Source organism: Myotis nattereri (assembly GCF_964212035.1).
Source record: "Myotis nattereri genome assembly, chromosome: 18".
Taxonomy (NCBI): domain Eukaryota; kingdom Metazoa; phylum Chordata; class Mammalia; order Chiroptera; family Vespertilionidae; genus Myotis; species Myotis nattereri.
The window spans coordinates 13,996,051-14,014,334 of NC_138093.1; the positions used below are offsets into that span (position 1 = coordinate 13,996,051).

At 43.2% G+C, this 18,284-nt stretch overlaps 1 protein-coding gene across 1 annotated transcript; it reads right to left on the reverse strand.

Moving 5' to 3' along the window:
• Window positions 1-236: 236 nt before the first annotated feature.
• FCGR1A (Fc gamma receptor Ia) lies at window positions 237-9,970 on the reverse strand. Its single transcript, XM_081111799.1, has 6 exons — window positions 9,871-9,970; window positions 9,215-9,235; window positions 8,212-8,466; window positions 2,988-3,233; window positions 1,682-1,966; window positions 237-925 (listed from the first exon to the last, which is right to left on the reverse strand). The coding sequence occupies exons 1-6, from the start codon at window positions 9,899-9,901 to the stop codon at window positions 744-746; spliced, it is 1,020 nt and encodes a 339-aa protein (XP_080967925.1). The 5' UTR covers window positions 9,902-9,970; the 3' UTR covers window positions 237-743.
• Between the last annotated feature and the right edge of the window lie 8,314 nt (window positions 9,971-18,284).

Genomic DNA, 18,284 nt, shown 5'->3' on the forward strand with positions numbered 1-18,284 from the left:
AACCCTGGTTATCTCTGGACATGGAGGTTATGAGGAAGCCTCAAATGAAAAGGCAAAAACAATGCGCCCATTTCTCATGAGTTACCCCCTCATATCCCTGAAAGATGTATGGACACCTTCCCTGCTGGTGCGCTAAAGAAGAAAAGGTATCAAGTAGCCATCCTGAGCCCCACAGAGACGTGAGTTCTCATTTCCAAAGTGTCTCAGAAGTCATTTGCAAGTTATGTTTCCTTTTTGGTCTACTATTCCTGCTTGTATCCCTCATATCTTCTCTCTTTCTCTCTCTCTCTCTCTCTCTCTCTCTCTCTCATTCTGTCTCTTTCTGGCTTAATCCCTTGTACATGTGCAAAAGACTTACCTTTTCACCCTGTCCCCAGGAATATTGCTCAAAATACTTAATAGGATAATTGGGTTAGACTTGACTTCTAGTTTTTAAAGATTGCTTTAGAGGAGGTCTCACATCAAATCATCCGATTATAAAATTTCCGAGTTTATCATCATTGAAGTCAGCTCATTTATTTGCTTTATTTAAGAGTTAGGTGCCATGGGACTCACAGTTCTAGTGTCTTTTAACTTTTGGAGGTTGTGCCCCAATGGTCACACAAAGAGGAAGAGGTAGGGACTGCCTTGGTTTATGGGTACCCGCTGAGCTGCTGCTGCTGCTCCTGGAGCTTCTGGAATGCCCTTTCTTGAAGCTGTTCTTGTTCCCGCTGTTTCAGCTCTTCTTCTAAATGTCTATCTTCTCAACGATAAGTTACCTTCTTCCCATGATCGTAGTACAAAGGAATTTCTAAAATCCACGTTTTGTTCCTTTGCAGGTTCTTATGTATTATCACACACAAAACAGTGTTCACCAAAAATATTATTCCCATTAACAGATAGAACAGACCATGAAACCAGACAGAAGTTGGTGACTGGAGGAGGCCTGTAAAAGAAAATGACAAAGAAGAAATGCCATTCAGAAGCCAGAGGGATCTGACTGAGTTATGTGGAAGACAAGGCTGGCTGAGACCTGCTATGCCTGTCCCCAGTGGAGACACTGATCATTTCAGGGGCAGGAAGGAGCTGGAGGTGGCTCCGGCTGGGCTACATGGCGTATGGACAAGGGGCAGGCTCCTCATAAGACCTGAACTGCCAGGGCCCTGTCAGTGGACAGAGACAACCGCTATTTCTATATAATGCTTGAAATGAATTTGGATTGAAGATAAACATTTTCCCTCCAAGGAGTTTTTCTTCTGGAGCTCACAATCCCTTCACCTCAAAAGATACAGACATTTGGGAATTTATGTGCAATCCACAAAATCCCCAGCCGCCAACCTATCAAGTGAGTTCCTTCACGTAAGAACTGTATTCCAAAACCTGTGACGATAGGTAGGAGGAACTCTATATATTGCTGATTCAATTGTCAGGGAAAGAGAGGGAGAGAAAAGGGAGGCAGAGAGAGAAAGAAAGAGAAAATATAGGAGAGAAAAGAAGGAAATAAACAGGAAGAGAAGGAGATGGGAGGGGAGGGGATGCAATGATGTTTATAAGGAGAATAGTGAAGTTTTGACTCAAGGGTGGAAAGGCCTGTTCATAGGTTTGTCCTGTCCGGGCCATGAATCCCCTGAAACAGACCTCAGTCCCATAGGAGAAAAGGAAGCATCCTTTGTGCCTGTCAGTTCCCATCGTTCTCACTCACCAAGCACTTGAAGTTCCAACTCAGGGCTGTGCTTGATGACATTTCCATCTTCTGTGGCAGCCTCACACCAGTAGGACCCGGCATCTTCTCTGTTCGCAGTCAGTATCTGGTGGTCAGAAGACGTGGTCCTGTTCACCAAGGTCTTATTTGCCGTGTAGAAGGAGAAGTAGAGCTGCACCAGAGGGCTGTGTGGGAGCACCCTTGTTTCACAGCTCAGGGTGACTGGATCCCCCTCTAGGAGGGGGGATGAAGACGATGCTCTCAGCACGGGGGCTGGAAATAGCTCTAAAGAAAATGTTGACAGTTACCTGACTCAGACTCAAGGTTCTTTTTGCAGAAGATACACCCCCTCCTTTGGGAACCAGTCCCTGGAGAGTGCATCCATCAAACATAATTTTTCCCACTTCCAGCAGAGAGGCAATTTTGGGGTTTCCGCATAGATATAGCAACCAGCTTGCTCACATCCTACTGGGGAAAATCCTCCACATGATTCATCCTTCCCTGACTGTGACTTATTGTGGACACACCCACACACTAGCCAGTTCAGTGTCTCAAATGATCATCTAGACCAGTGGTCGGCAAACTGCAGCCCCTTGGGTGTGGCTCTTCCACAAAATACCACGTGCGGGTGCGCACGTACAGTGCGATTGAAACTTCGTGGCCACACTGAAGGGGCCAAAGAGCCGCATGTGGCTCGCGAGCCGTGGTTTGCCGACCACAGAGGACAATAATTTCTTGCCCTTTTTTTTTTTTTTCCTCAGACAGTGGTTATGAGTACTGAGATGAAAGGCCATTAAAGAGTCACAACAAAGGCCACAGGTAACTGGAACAGGAAGCTAATTCGTTGCAGAGGTTCAGAAAGAAGTGGAACCAGAGAGGCCGTTTTCCCTGAGAGAGAGAGGGAACGTGTAACTAAGTCCCAAAGTCTTCCTGGCCTCTGTTTCTTATGGAGCTTTTATGAGATTCCGTGGGTGATTTTCTAATAACTCCCTACCTACCTTGAGTGTGTCTCTATTCCTTATAGCTAAAATAAAATTGATGAAATGGCTCCTCACTATGCCCTGGCCTTGACTGTAGCTCCTGGGATTATTAAAGCGGCACCGTGGTATGCTGGAAAGAGCAATGGCCCGGGACCCAGGAAACCTCAGTTCTGGTCCCCACCCAGCCACTGGTCGTCTTGTGGCCTCTGGGTAAGGCAGTTTACCTCCCTGCAGCTCAGTTTCTTTACCTGCAAATTACGGGGATGATTGATGATGGTTTCACTGGTCCTTAAAACTATAGATCTGTGATTATTCAGATACCATACCTTTCACAGTGACAGACACTCCTGCCGACGTGAAGTGCCTGTTTCCCGTGCAGTGATAGAGGCCGCTGTGGCTCAGGTTGGTTTTCGGAATGGTGAATTCAGAATTCTGATAAGAAAACTGAAAGGTCTTGCTATTGTGGTAGAAAAGCACATTGTACACCTTCTTGTTATTCCATCCGTGACACCTCAGGGCCAGAGGTTTTCCTTCGACGACGACTCTGCTAGAGACCTGGAGGAGCAGCCAATCTGGAAAATGTGGACCCAACATGTACATACGCAGTGACAGAGGTACAAGGAAGCCAGAGCTTGCTTTTTCTCCTTGAACATTCCAACCTACAGCCCTGCTGAATCAGAAGCCTACCTCCTCTTCCTCAAATATCTTCAGCTTTGCTGGGAAGAAAAGTAATCTTTACCTGCAGCCCTGTACACAGCCCCTGCTATCTCCCCTTTTCAGATCTTAGAAGTTGGTTGGGACAGAAACAGTTTATCCTACGTGGTAGGCAGTGTTCTAAGATGGCCCCAACAAGTCACACCCTTATATAATCCCCTCGAGAGTGGGTGGAACCTATAACTTGTTTCCAGAACCAGAATATGACAAAGGTTATGGGTTGTCACTCCCATGATGATGTTACATTATCTAAGACTCCATCTCGGCTGTCTGGACAAAGAGAGTCTCCTGCTGGCCTTGAAGAAGTAAGCTAGCATGTTGTGAGAAGGCCTATGAGAGGCATATGGCAGGGCGGCTCCAGCTGACAGCCAGCAAAAAGGCGGGCCTTTAGATATCTATCTATCTATCATCTATCTCCCTCCCTCAAAAAAAAATGGGGGCCGGGGCAGGGACTTCAGTCTTAAAACCACAAGGAACTACAGTGGGGCCTTGACTTACGAGTGTCCCAACTAACGAGTTTTTTGAGATACCAGGTGTCTCTCCGCCGATTTTTTGCATTGAGTTGACAGAGTAATTTGAGTTAACGAGCTCGGTCTCAGGACGAATTAAACTCGTAAGTCGAGGCCCCACTGTACATTCTGCCAATGACATGTGAGCTTGGAAGAACCGCAGGAAGGCCCACAGCCCAGTCAGCACCCAATGGTGCCTCAGGAGAACACCGAGCTAGGATGTACAGACTCCTCTCCAATGGGAAGATCATTAATGATGGTGTTTTAAGCTAAGTGTTTTGTTATGTAGCAACAGAAAACTGATACACACTAATTCCTGACTGATTTGTTAATGGGATCATACATGCTAAGACCAAACTCACAAAATGGCAAACACATCCAGATGTATTTATGCTTCTAAATTGATAGAAATATTCTCTTATGTGCAGATCAGTGATAGAGCTCATAAAAACAAGCTCCAAGTCAAATGGGCCCTCACTTTTTTTTTTCTTTTGGGGGGAGGGGCGGGGAGGGTTGGCAGGGGCTGGGGGGGGGGGGGGCTCACTATTGATGGATACCTCTACACATAACCAGAAATGCCTCCTTTACTTTTTCCTTCCCTGGGCAGTGGGTTTGGCTAAGTGAGAATGAGGTTCTTCGAGGACAAAAGTGGAGAAGAGATGGTAGTGCCTGTCCCTCCTCTAGAACTCATCCAAGAACAGAAGATAGGCATTCAGTGCTACGTGTAGCATGATTTTCAGTCTCGGATGCTGCCATAAGTTGCTTCCAAACGTAACGAATACTCTGTTCTCCCTATTCCTGTTCTCAACCAAGAGGTGCTCAAAGACTGCCCTACCCAAACACAGGCACCTTTGCTTTATACATCCACAAACAGTGGGGAATTTTAACCTCCACCAGAAACTGTCCAAGATACAAAATACTAGTGATGATATAAAAGATTTGAATGAAATCAGTAGACTTAATTTCATAGATTTACATAGAATGCTGTACCTTAGAGAAAATTCACATACTTCCCAAATACACGTGCATCAGTTATACAAGTTGAGCACATATCAGGCTACAAAGCAATTTTCAACAAATACCAGGGAACTGATATAGTTAACACAAATTCTGACCAAAATACCATTAAAGTAGAAATCAATAACAAAAACACCCTCCAAACACACTTCTAAATAAATCATGAATCAAAGAAAGAATATAAATGAAATTTAAAATATTTAGCCTTAAAAGATAACAAGACTATTACATATTTAAAATTGGGGGATGCAGCTTTTAGCAGACATTTCTATTCAAAAACCCTTCTCTCACCTGACCCGCATGGCTCAGTGGTTGAGGCTGACCTGTGAGCCAGTAGGTCACGGTTAAATTCCCAGTCATGGCACAAGCCCTGGTTGTAGGTTTGACGCCCAGTGTGGAGCATGCAGGAGGCAGCCCATCGATGATTCTCTCTCATCATTGATGTTTCTATCTCCCTCTTCCTTCCTCTCTGAACTCAATAAAAAATATATATATTTAAAAAAATAAAAAACCGCCTTCTTCCTATTTTTATCACTTTGCAGTAGGATGGGAACGCTCATTTTAAACCACAGAATTAGGACTTGGGGCCACGAACCAGCTGTACTCTCTTGGTCTCAGCACACACAGATTTAATTGAAGTGACTGAGAGCTAATATAACTGCAATTAAATCTTCCATTGCTGACTGATTGTGGCAAACATTTATAAATAAGGTATAGAGAACATCAACCAAAAAACTTGATGCGTTGTACTGTAGTAAAATTAAAAACCTTTGCTCATTGCAACAGGAAACAACATGATGACATAGCAAAAAGGCAGGCCACAGAGTGGAAGTTATTTGCTACACTTGAAAAAGGGCTCATAGCCAGAATATATAAAGAGCTCCCACAAGTCAATAAGGAAAAGGCAGGGAACCATCATTTTTTTTAATTGAAAAAAAAAAAAACTAAGATATCCAAATAAATAATAAACATGTGGAAAATGCTCAATATCATTAGTCATCAGGGAAATGCACGCTGAAATCATAGTGTGATACCACTGCACATGTACCAGAACGGCTCCAGTGAAAAATACAGAAAACACCTACTCTTGAGGAACAACCACAACTCTCACACAGGGAGTGTGATGTGGCCTAACTACCTTGGTAAAGTAAGGCTGCATATTCTGTGACCCAGCAATTCCACTCCTAGGCACATCCCAACAAATATGTGTATATATGTGCACCAAAAGAATGTACAAAAAATGTCCACGTTAATAGTATTTGTAAGAGGTCCACACTAGAAACAGCCCAAGTCCATGAATAAAATGGGTAAATGTGGACCATTATACAATAATGAGAACAAACTGCAACTTTACAACATTTATGAATCTTACAATCAACGTGATAAAAGAAGCCAGACACATCACTTCTCGGCCTTTGGGCTAAGATCAAGTGTAGTATCTGTTCTTATCGGTTTAATACCTGATATGTCCTCTATCTGAGGACATTATATGAAATGTATTTTTGGGAGATGGTATAGGAGCTTGAACCGTCCACTCCACACATCATCCCGGTATTGCAGTACCTCTGGGAACGATGCACACACAAAAAAAGTAGAAGGAGAAGAAGCCACACACAAAGAATACATACTATACCCATTTCTATGAAGTTAAAAAACAAACAAAAACAGGTGAAAACCTATGGTGTTAGAAGTCAATTTGGGAGTAGTGACTAGAAATGAACTAGAGGGAGTTTCTGTGATTCTGAAAACACTTATTTGGGTGCAGTTTACTTTGTGAAAATTCACTAAGGTATACACTAAGGTATTCACTAAGGTTTATTGTATATTAGAATTCACATTAAAATATCATATAAAAATGTAAAATACCTGCCCAGGAAAACTCTTTGGGGTTAATTGGGCTCCAATTCATAATCATAGTCTAACAGCCATTGCTGAACGGGGGCCTCTCATACACTTTGCCTTTCAGGGGAAAGCTGCAAACTAAGTGCCAGCTTCCTGCGCTGTGTTCCTGCTGGCTAAGCAGGCCCCATCTACAGCAGTTCCTGGAATCCACTTTGAGAATGGATATTCCATTCTCAGTAAGTCACCAACACTGGGGGGATTGGAGAGGCAAAGAAAATGACCTCTACTCAGCTCTAGTTCGTTTTTTGTCACCTGAACTAAGAAGCACTTCTGCTTCTGCTGGAACTACTCGAAGTCTCTTGTTTAAGCAGCTGCCAGCTCCCCTCACCTCTCCAGTATAGGAACCGATTCCTAGAGTCCGAAGAGACTTGAGAAACAGTGAGCTTTTCCTCTGACATTCTCAACATTTCCTTAGCTAAACCACATTTCCTCCAAAAGCAGACCAGTCCACAGAAATCTAATTCTGCCACCAGCATGGGTTCGCTTTTGCATTATCAATCACACAGAAGTTTTAGCTTAATGCTTTTGAATAACTAACTAACCCATTTGAACGGTTTATACTGAGTAATGAAACATTTTGCCCTCTGGAGTATTGCAGTCTCCATCTCTTGACAGTAGAAACTTCTTACAGATTTAAAGCGGAAGGTAGGGTTTTATCTGCTTCTATTCATCAAGCAGTAAAAATAAATAAATAAATGATTAAAGTCTCTCAGTAATTCCATGTCCAAGATATTATCTTATTATGCCCCAGATGATCTGTATAAAGATGTTTACCGCAGTATTGCTTGTAAAAGCAGAGAATGGAAACACACTAGAAGTTTAGGGAAAATGGTTCAATCAATTATAGCACAGCCTTGTGGCAGACATTTAAAAGTATGAGGTAGATGTCTTAATATAAACAGACCTTCACAGTAATTTAAGCAATAAAAGTAAGGTGTAGAATAGTCTATAGAGCATTCTACCAACCACTTTCTTTTTTTATATTATTAACAATTTTGTTTCTGTGGAAGTTGACTGCTGGACTAGGAGTTTGGGGTGGAAGGGAGACTTTATTGTTTGTCCTTGTACATTTCTCCAAATTGATATCATTTGCTATGGGCAGGTATAACATTTTTTCAAGAAAACTAGATAATTTTGAATGATAAAATCATAGGGTGAATTTTACTCTAGATACCCTACTCACACCTGCCCCGGTCGGGGTGCTTTGGGGACACAGGTAAAGAACTCTAAGGTGATCTTTTCATTATCTTGACTTTATTGCACCTGATAGGCTCATAGAGCTGAGACTCATATTCAGATAAACCAACCCAATCACACACACACACACACACACACACCTGACATCCCAAAAGGAGAACACACAAAGGAAGACATAATTTCCAGCGCTCCTGCTCCATGCCCTGCTTACCTCTGCGGACTTCCAGGTGGACCGGGTCACTGGGCGCTGAGAGGCCTCTCTGGCACCTGTATTCACCGTTATCATTGACGCCGGCGGCAGCGATGACGTAGCTGGCAGTCAGGGTCTCAATGGCTGTGCCGTTGAGAAACCACCGTGTACCGTTGTCCCGAGGCAGGTGGGATACCTCACACCGTAAGGTGACACTTTCCCCTGGGAATACACTGACCCATGGAGGCTGCAAAGTGATCACGGACTTTGCAGTGTCTGTGGGGGGAACAAAATCGCAAACAAATGGAGTGAAAGGAAAGGCTCTGAACACTGGGCGAGGTTTTCTGGCTCGCGCAAGGAAAACAATGTATATTTAGATTAGACTGTAAAACAGGCAAGTGAAACCCTACAAAAGCGAGCCATTAAGAATGTCCAGAGCTAGCTGCAGAGGGATCTGTCGTTATTAAACCTGGGTGTTGCTGATTTGGGTTCCTGAGAATTAAATGACCAATTTAGTGACCACTGTTGGTAAACAATAAAACAGGGTTTTAAACTGGTTGCAACTCAATTGGAGCCGATTTGCTATATTGTCTCTGAGGGTTCATTTCAAGCCTTAATTAGCATCTATATTGGAAATAAGTTTCAAACTCCCCACTTCAAAGCCTCTTAGTGCCTGCCTGATTCTCTCTGAGAAGAAAAAAAAACACCTTCGCTTTCTCATAAAAGGGACTAGTTTGGGGGAAATTGCAAAACCCAGCAGAACTACTTCTGTATGTCTGCAATTTTGGCCATTTCCTGCTATTTAGGCACTTAGTCCAGAGGTCAGGACTCACTTAGAAAATCTTAGTGAGAAACCTTACAAACCAGGATTTTATCAAAATCATACTCTGAATGTTGGGGACTTCATATAATTTATAAATCTTTCTCCTTTCTATCCTCTCTCCCTACTCTCTTCTTTAGGATAATGAAACCTAGCTTTTGGAAGCAGAAATGTGCCAGAGAAGTTGAGTCAGACAGTACTCACGTGTTTGCCCACAAGCTGGAACTGTAAGACACCAAACAAGAGAGATATCATCAGCTCACCCGCGGAAGATGGCAAGGAAGGGAGAATTAGAGAGACAGAATTAATATAGGCTCTAAGGGGCCAGCTTAGGTTTCTTTAGTTTCTCTCTACTTCCTTTCCCAAAATCAGGTACCAATGGTACCGAAGAGTCAACAGGTGGTTATTGATGGGGCTTTATTCTGAAATGATGCTGCCAGGCTTAATGTTACCCCAGAGTCTCTCTTCCCATCCTTTGGATATAATGAACACCAATAAACCATGGAAGCACAGACATAGCCGTCTCCATATTCATGAGTTCTAGCTGAGATACTAAAGAAAGTAAAAAAAAAAAAAAAAATCCCGAGTCCCGCCCTAGCTGGTTTGGGTCAGTGGGTAGAATGTCGGCCTGCAGACTGATGAGTCGCAGGTTCGATTCTGGTCAAGGGCACGTGCCTGGGTTGCGGACTCAATCCCCTGTGAGGGCAGCCGATCAATGATTCGCTCTCATCATTGATGTTTCTATCTCTCTCCCTCTCCCTTCCTCTCTGAAATCAATAAAAGTTTATGTTAACATAAATCCCAAGTTCCCTTAGCCAGTGCCTGTACCCTTCTAGTTACCCTCTCTATGCCCAACTTACCCCAAAGGAGCAGAGCTGTTAAGAGCCACATGTTATCCCCAAGGTGGTGGGAGCAGTGAAAACTGTAACATGTAAGACACTAAAAAGACGCTGCTGAGAGATCTTGAGCCACGATCAGAAAAGAGGAAGGAAGTTACTCCTCCCGACCATGTTCATCATGTTCCTTTTCTGGGAAATGCATCCAGAGTTCTTGAAGCACGCTCTCCCCTTTCTCCCACTTCTTAGCCTACCTTCCCTACTTAGAAAGTCTGGGTTTTGGGCTAATGAATCTCTAAGAATCCAAGGGAAGGTCTAATGTTTTATTACCATTCTATTCTGATTATATTCTCCTTCTACTAATTATGTTTCTTGGGGCTAGGATACGGCAAATCCCCATTTTTAAAATTGGTTCTAAGCCTGGCTGAGCCCTCCAAAAGTCCACCAGGGTGGGCACTTTATATAAGTGGGCCTCCTTGTTTTCTAAGGGGAGGTACTTAAAGTTTACACCAGAGGCTGCTGCCTCCTGGGTTCGCAAACTGTTTACCTGCCTGAACAAAGTCTCTCCTCTTACTGCGCCCTAAGTTGGGGACTCCTGTTGGCATGTGCCGTGCCAGCACAGCCAAGGGTTCGGTGAGCCTGGCGGGGCGGTGAAGGATGTAGAAAAGACAGACAAAGAGAATAAGCTGGGTCTAGGTGGATCTCCTGTGCCTGGCTAAGGCCACAGAGAGAGACCCAGCCAGCAAGCTGAGCCTTTATTTTATAGCCAGAGGTAAACAAGGTAGTGGTCACCATGGTTACAATGGTCTTGTGAGTTTCACTTGTTTTGGCAGCATTTGCTGCATCCCCCCCTTCCACCCCACCCACCCCTCACCAGCCTCCCCCCACCCCCCTCACCCCGCAGCCCATTAGCTACCCAGATAAGATCTAGGGAGCATCATAAGATCAAGCCCAGATAAGATCTAGGGAGCATCATAAGATCAAGCCCAGATAAGATCTAGGGAGCATCATAAGGTCAAGCCTAATTATGCTAAGAGGGCTGTGCCCTCTAAGCTGGGACTTGTTTGTGGCTTTGCCAACAGGTCAGTCCGAGGCTTAACCCCATAGCTGCTCCCTACAGGCACTGGGCTGGTGGCAGTGACCTTTTGTTGACAGGCTTTACAGGACATCTTAACTTATGGTTGGTAGTGCCTGTCTCTCTAACTTACCCATCTTCAGGAGTATCATAGTTATTCTTGTGTTTCTGCTCATTTAAACGTATTTGTTGGGCTTTGAATTAGAATAACATTAATATGCAAATTAATTTGGGGGAGGATTTGTATCTTTATGTCATTGAGTTTTTCAAACCATAAATTTGGTAAATCTAATCAATTTTTTGGTGTTCCTTTCATAGCATTCATAAGTTGCATAGTTTTCTCCATATATGTCTTGGACAGATCTTATGGGATTTCTTCTTAGAGGTGTGTGTGTGTGATCTTTGCTAATCCAAATGGTAATTTAAAATTTGTAATTTCTAAATGTCTGCTTATGGTGTAATGGAAATGCAGTTGATTTAGGGAGCAATGATTTTATATCCAGACTAGAGGCCCGGTGCACTAAATTCGTGCCCTGGGGGGTGTCCCCTCAATCCTGCACCCTCTTGCAGTCCGGCAGCCCTCAGGGGATATCTGACTGACGGCTTAGTGCCATCAGACATCCTTGGTGCTGCTGCAGATGCAGAAGAGGCTCCGCCACTTCCACTGTGCTCCCGTGAGCCAGGCTTTTAGCTGAGCAGTGCTTCCCCTGTGGGAGCACACTGACCACCAGGGGCAGCTCCTGCACTGAGTGTCTGTCCCCTGGTGGTCAGTGTGCATCATAGCGACCAGTTGTTCTACTGGTAGGTCGATTTGCATATTAGCCTTTTATTATATAGAATACTTAAAATGTTTTTCAGATTATTTAATTGCAGATTCTCATGTCTTTTTGGTAGACATTCATATTATCTTTACTTGTTATAGAGCTTTATTTCTTCCTTTTCAATACATATATGACTATTTTCTGTAGGATTTTAGAAGATACATTTTTTTAGGAAATGATGCTTTCTAAGTTTGCTAAATCATTTCACTGAATGCTTTTTCTCTAAAAATTGAGAAGATACTTTTTCTTCTTAAATCTATTAATGTGGCTAATTATATTTATAGAGTATCTGCTGTTAAAAAAAACTTACATTTCTGAGTAAATCTAATTTTATCATGATTTATTAGAAATTTTTCAGTGCTGATGGATTTGACTTGTTAGTGTTTTGTACTTAATATTTCTGCACTTATATTTATCATAAATTTCACCAGAAGTTTGTCAATGCTATTAGTCTTTTCAAAAAACCAACTTTAAACTTTGCAGATTACATATATTGTATCTTGGGTTTTATATTTTCATTATTTTGCTCTTATCTTTTTTATCTTCCTTCTTCTTTCTTTGGATTTTTTTTTATCCTTTTTCTAATTTTAAGTTTCATGCTTAGGTGATCAATTTTAGCCTGTATTCACTTTTAATATAAGAGTTTCTTTGTTATCCTAAGTACTATTTTAGCCAAACCCATAAATCTGGATTTATAATGTCTCAATTATTGGTTACTAATAAGTGTTTTAAATTTCCTTGACTTTTTAAATTAAGTTTTTTATATTGTTTGCGATTTTTTCTTTTTTCCATTTCCCTCTTCTCGTCATTTGTAATTTTTACACACTATTTCTATTCTTAGTGATTCTCCTACAAGTGTATCTTATATGTTTTTCTTTTTTTAAAATATATTTTATTGACTTTTTACAGAGAGGAAGGGAGAGAGATAGAGAGTTAGAAACATCGATGAGAGAGAAACATCAATCAGCTGCCTCCTGCACATCTCCTACTGGGGATGTGCCCCCAACCCAGGTACATGCCCTTGACCGGAATTGAACCTGGGACCTTTCAGTCCACAGTCCGATGCTCTATCCACTGAGCCAAACCAGTTTCGGCTTATATGTTTTTCATATAAGAAATTATAAAGGCCAAAACCGGTTTGGCTCAGTGGATGGAGCGTCGGCCTGCGGACTGAAAGGTCCCAGGTTCGATTCTGGTCAAGGGCATGTACCTGGGTTGGGGGCACGTCCCCAGTAGGAGATGTGCAGGAGGCAGCTGATCAATGTTTCTCTCTCATCGATGTTTCTAACTCTCTATCTCTCTCCCTTCCTCTCTGTAAAAAATCAATAAAATATATTTTAAAAAAAAAAGAAATTATAAAGATAATCACCAAGATGAAATAGAGGAGAATCCTTTCACCAATTCCATGCTCTCGGCAGTGGCAACGGCATGTTACCAAAAGTTCACGGCTGTGGAATCCTAACGTGTAGAATGTTTTCTGTACCTCTGTTTTGTCATCTTTTCCCCTAAACTATTTTAACTTATGGCAAATCTATCTATGAATATGCTGACTATCTGCACACTATCAATTCTTTCAACATTGGACAGATATGCCAAAAAAAATAATAACCTCCTTTATAGCAACATAACCCAGAATTTCTCTAAGAACTTTACTGTGAGTAATATAGCTCTGTCCCTCAATATTCTGAGGAATTGATGATGAAAATAGTGGTGATATTTTCCTTGTAATAACCAATGAGAGGTGGCATATTGGAGTGCTGGTAAGGAAATGTTGCTGTGAGTAAAATGGACAGTTTGAAGAACATTTTACAATGCAATACTATTTTTCAGCTGGAAGCTTCCACTCTCGTGGCTACAGTTCCTCCCGCACCATTCAGACAATAAGTAACCTTCACTCTGTGATCAAGGGTTGTGGAAGTCAGACCAGTTTTTCCGAACTTGCAAAAGCTCTCAACTCACAGAAATACTAGGGGTGGGTGGGTGTGGATTGATGGGCTCAGCAAAATTTTGTCATGGGAAAAGTTATTTGAATGAAAATCTTACACTTGGGAAAATCATAAGAAGCACATAAGTGGCCTTAATCCTTGCAAATTTCTGCACAGTGACTTTGTTTTTTATGGTTGTATCTAGTCTACATGCGTAAGGTTGGCTTTTACTCATAGTGTAACTTGTTTCTTGCCACCACAACTTAATTTCTCTTCCTGAAATAGCCTCTAGGCTGATTCTTAGCAGGAAGTGAAAACAAAACTTATTTTAAAGGCAGAATAACAAAAATTTAAGTAGAGTCATCCATCTAAACAGGGCTGGAATACTCCAACATTTTACCTAGATGAGAACATCTTACTATTACCTCCATTTTACCTTTGAGAAATAAAGCTAAAAGGGATCAAGAAACTTGATTATTGTCAAAAAGTTAATTAATGGTGCAGAGACATAAACTAGAACCAAGTCTGGTTTTGTGCAGTAGTGATATAATAACTATAAGATTTAATAGAAACAGAATTATTGCTAATTGACCCGAGTATGCTTCCCTCTGCACTGCAACTCAGGAGTCTTTTCTCAGGTAATTAGCAGCTTTATCGTGTGGAAGTGGAAGCAGCTGAAATTTAGTCAAAGCCAGGTTCTTTCTGGGGAAAATTTGTTCCTGGCAATAGAGGTGTAGTGAGAGGCAAGAAATAAAGCATTTATATTCAGTGGCTTAGCACTTGGTAGGGGTAGTAAGTGTTGTATTATCTTCTGACTTGTCAGAGGGTGAGCACAGGCTTTGTGTAGTCAAAAGGAACAAATTTTCTTTACAATTTAAGACATCAGGGTAGAACTCCATAAGGCCCTGTTCAAGAGAGTGTTCTAGACTGGATCCTCTGACCTCCCTCCTTCGCACCTGACTCCATGAGGAAGCTACAATACAGGTGTAATTCGTGGTTTATGTCAAGGTTTTCTGTTGAACACTGTCTTGGAAGGAAGGAAGGAAGGAAGGAAGGGAGCATTGAGGTGGTTCCTAAGTCATAACCATATCTTTTCCCATTCCACTTTTCACTTTCTAGATTCAAGTGTTGGTATTTTTGATCTTAGAGACACTGCAGTACCCAACATGGCCCACACTTTAGTCTGGTCTCTACCGTTTCAAAAACTATGGTCTATGAGACTAAATGAAACAAATGAGATTAGAAGTCTAAGAGTTCAAGAATTTCCTAAGATCATATCATTATTTTTGTTAACATAAAAAAAAAAATTGAAACTTGTAACGAATTTTTGTGAGTTTATTTGAGCCAAACTGTCGACATATGCCAGGAAGCAGAACCTCAACGAATTGAGATAATGCTCTGGAGAATGGGGAGTTCATACCTTGTTTTTATAAATTTATCATCAAAAGGAAAATACGTAGGTGGGTTCCATGAAATTCATTGGTAACAGATTAAAGAGGTGGGATAAAGCAAAGGGGCGGGGGAGAGACCTCTGGGATGGAATAAAAAGTGAAATGATGGGCAGATGCTTCTCTTACACAGATAGACACAGGCTAGTTTAACATAATAACAGTTGCTGATGATTAACTTGATAACAATGAGGGAATGTCCTGGTGCCATTTGTTGTGCCCTGAGAGTCGGGGGCGGGAGGGGGGGGCGGGGGGGAGTTACAAGTTACCCAGACATTTGACAGATATGTTATCTTAGAGGCAAAAAGATAAATGGGCTCAGTGAAGGTCTAAGTTGATGTCAGGGAAAATACTGGCCTAGGACATGACTACCCACTATAACCTGTTTGTAGTTAAATATTTAATTTCCAGACCATCTTTTGTGGTTAATTTAGGTCTCTGAGTTTGCAAGACTGCCATGCAGGCCTCCCCTGAGCTTGTCAGGTTAGCATACGGCCCCTTTCGTCCACATTCTCCTGGCTTTAGTTAGGAATATGGTTATCCTAGCTCAAACAGAGGGCATTTGGCTCAGTTTAGAAAGTTAAGATGGGGCCCGGACAAGATGGCTCAGTAATTGAGCGTCACCCTATGAGCCAGGAGGTCAAGGTTCGATTCCCAGTCAGGGCACCTGCCCAGGTTACAGGTTCAATCCCCAGTGTAGGGTGTGTAGGAGGCAGCCAATCAATGATTCTCTCTCATCATTGATGTTTCTATCTTTCTCCTTCTCCCTTGCTCTCTGAAATAAATAAAAGTATACTTTTTTAAAAAGAAGAAGAAAAAACTCAGATGGGGAAAGGCCATTTCCTATACCATTTGCAGGACCCTCATTTTCACAAGCCCCCGGCACAGAGGTACTCACACCTGTGTCTCTTGAGTCCACTTCATTCCTTATTGCCACTTATAACGCAAACTGAAAGCAGAGGGAAAAAGTGGTGGCTGACCTGAGCTTTCACAGAACTGAAAGGAGAAGCAGCAGCTCCGTCGCTGCTCTTTTCTCTACTCCCCCTGCCTGCTGACTGCGAATACTTTTGTGCGGCCTTACATCTATTCTGGGTTTGGCTGCTGTGACGCCATGAGAATTTGCCTTGCAGACCTTCCTAATAAGTGGAGTTTAATTAACTGAGGGCCGCAGCTGCAATGCTTTAAAATCTCTCTCTAAGGCTGTGGTTCTCGGAGCTCCCGTGGCGCAATCGGTTAGCGCGCGGTACTTATAAGGCTGTGGTTCTCAACCTTGGCTGCACATTAGAATCACCTGGGAATCTTTCTAAAATCCTGATTTCTGGGCCTCATCCTCCGGAAATTCTGTTTCTTTGTTATGGGGTGGGGCCATAACATGAGTAACAATGAAACAGAATTTTCGGAGGATGAGGCGCAGAAATCAGGATTTTAGAAAGATTCCCAGGTGATTCTAATGTGCAGCCAAGGTTGAGAACCACTGCTCTAGGTCCTCCACCAGGTGGTGGTCCTGAAATCCTGGTGGTTTATATTGGGTCATCTTCACGTGAACTCAACAGTTCATTTCAGAAAGCATGGTTGGGGCCTGTGTTGAACGTTCAGTATTTTCAAACAGAAAAATGCCTGGAGACGTCAGCCTTTGCTAAGGTACCTGCTGAAGCGTGAAAGAGTGATTAAAGTGTTAAACTGGAATGGAATCGAACAAAATAAGCGACGACAGCAGGAACCGGAGGACACCAAAGAAGCTCGGAGACAAAAGAGCTTGACCTGTGCGCACAGGTCGGGCACATCGGCGCAGAGGGGAGAGAGGGCGTGGAGAGCGGCTTCTGGGTTGTTGGTCCAGACCCGAGAGCACCGACGGCCCTCGCGGCGCGGGTCCGAAGCCTGGGAGGGGCGGCGTCCACACTGCTGGGGGAGGGAGTCCGGTGGGGAGGGAGGCAGGGATGCCTGGGACTCAGACGCATTATTTGTAACCCCACAACGACGGACACAATTTAAAAAAACCTTGGCTGCGGATCTCCTGTTGTGCAAGAGACACAGAAGACAAATGGCTTCTAGGGGGTAATGAATGAGCAAGAAGATGTGGAGAGCAGCCAGCAAGGCCTAATTCAGAAATAACAGAGGCGTCCCTGGGTGGGCTCGAACCACCAACCTTTCGGTTAACAGCCGAACGCGCTAACCGATTGCGCCACAGAGACCCACGGGAGTAGCGGGCCTCGGGGCAGCATAGAGCAGGCAGACTCTCAGACTCCGCTCCGAGGAGCCGCCCCTGCTGCGGGACCGATGCCGTGCAGACTCTAAAACCTCGAAGGCGTGACAGGTGGTGCCCGGCCTTGCTCCGCTTCTGCTTCAGATGCCAGCGCCCCGGGGCGCCCGGCGGGAAGGAACCCAGACCACAGTGCGAGGGGAGCCCACCGTTTAGAGCTGGAAAGACAGACTCCTGGTAGCACTTCAGTTCCTGTTCCCAACTGTACTCGTGTCCTTTCTGCACTTTGCTTAGTGTGTTGCTGTTTTTCATCTCATTAACCAGATTCTATTCTGAAATATTTTGAAATATGGTCGCGAACTTTTCTCACTTATTTGTGACTTTTCCCCTGTACAGCCAGAATCACCGTCCATTGCCAGGGGTGCTGAGATGCAGAAAGAGCCCTGCTCAGCTTTTGACTTCCAAAATAAGCTCCCAAAGCTACTTTCAGAGTCAACTGACGTGAATGAAGCTTTTTTTTTTTTTTTGAGATTTTTTTTAAGGAGGAAAATATTTTCTTAGGAATAAAAAATCAAGGACCTGAAGAAGGTCAGATGGATAAAAAAAGAAAGGAAAACGTGTCCATGTAAATAGATTTAAGAAATAATCGATAAAACATTTTGTTATTTAATATATCCGTGTCTCCGCTTCTCCAAATTGAGATAATAATAAGAGTGACCACATACTGTTTTTTGTTGCTATTAAATGAGTCGAACTATTTAAAGTGCTTACAACAGTGCCTCCCAACTGGGTCTGTTGGGAGGACATGGAGGTGACAGGACATGGCCCCTGGCTTGGTGGAGGACAGACAGCAGCCCCACCGCGGTGCAGCAGGACACACATCTCCACGGAGAGTTCAGGCCCCAGGGAGGGCAGGAAGGTCCAGAGGGAAACGGGTGGGGGCCCAGCTGAGTCCCAAAAGGCAAGTGT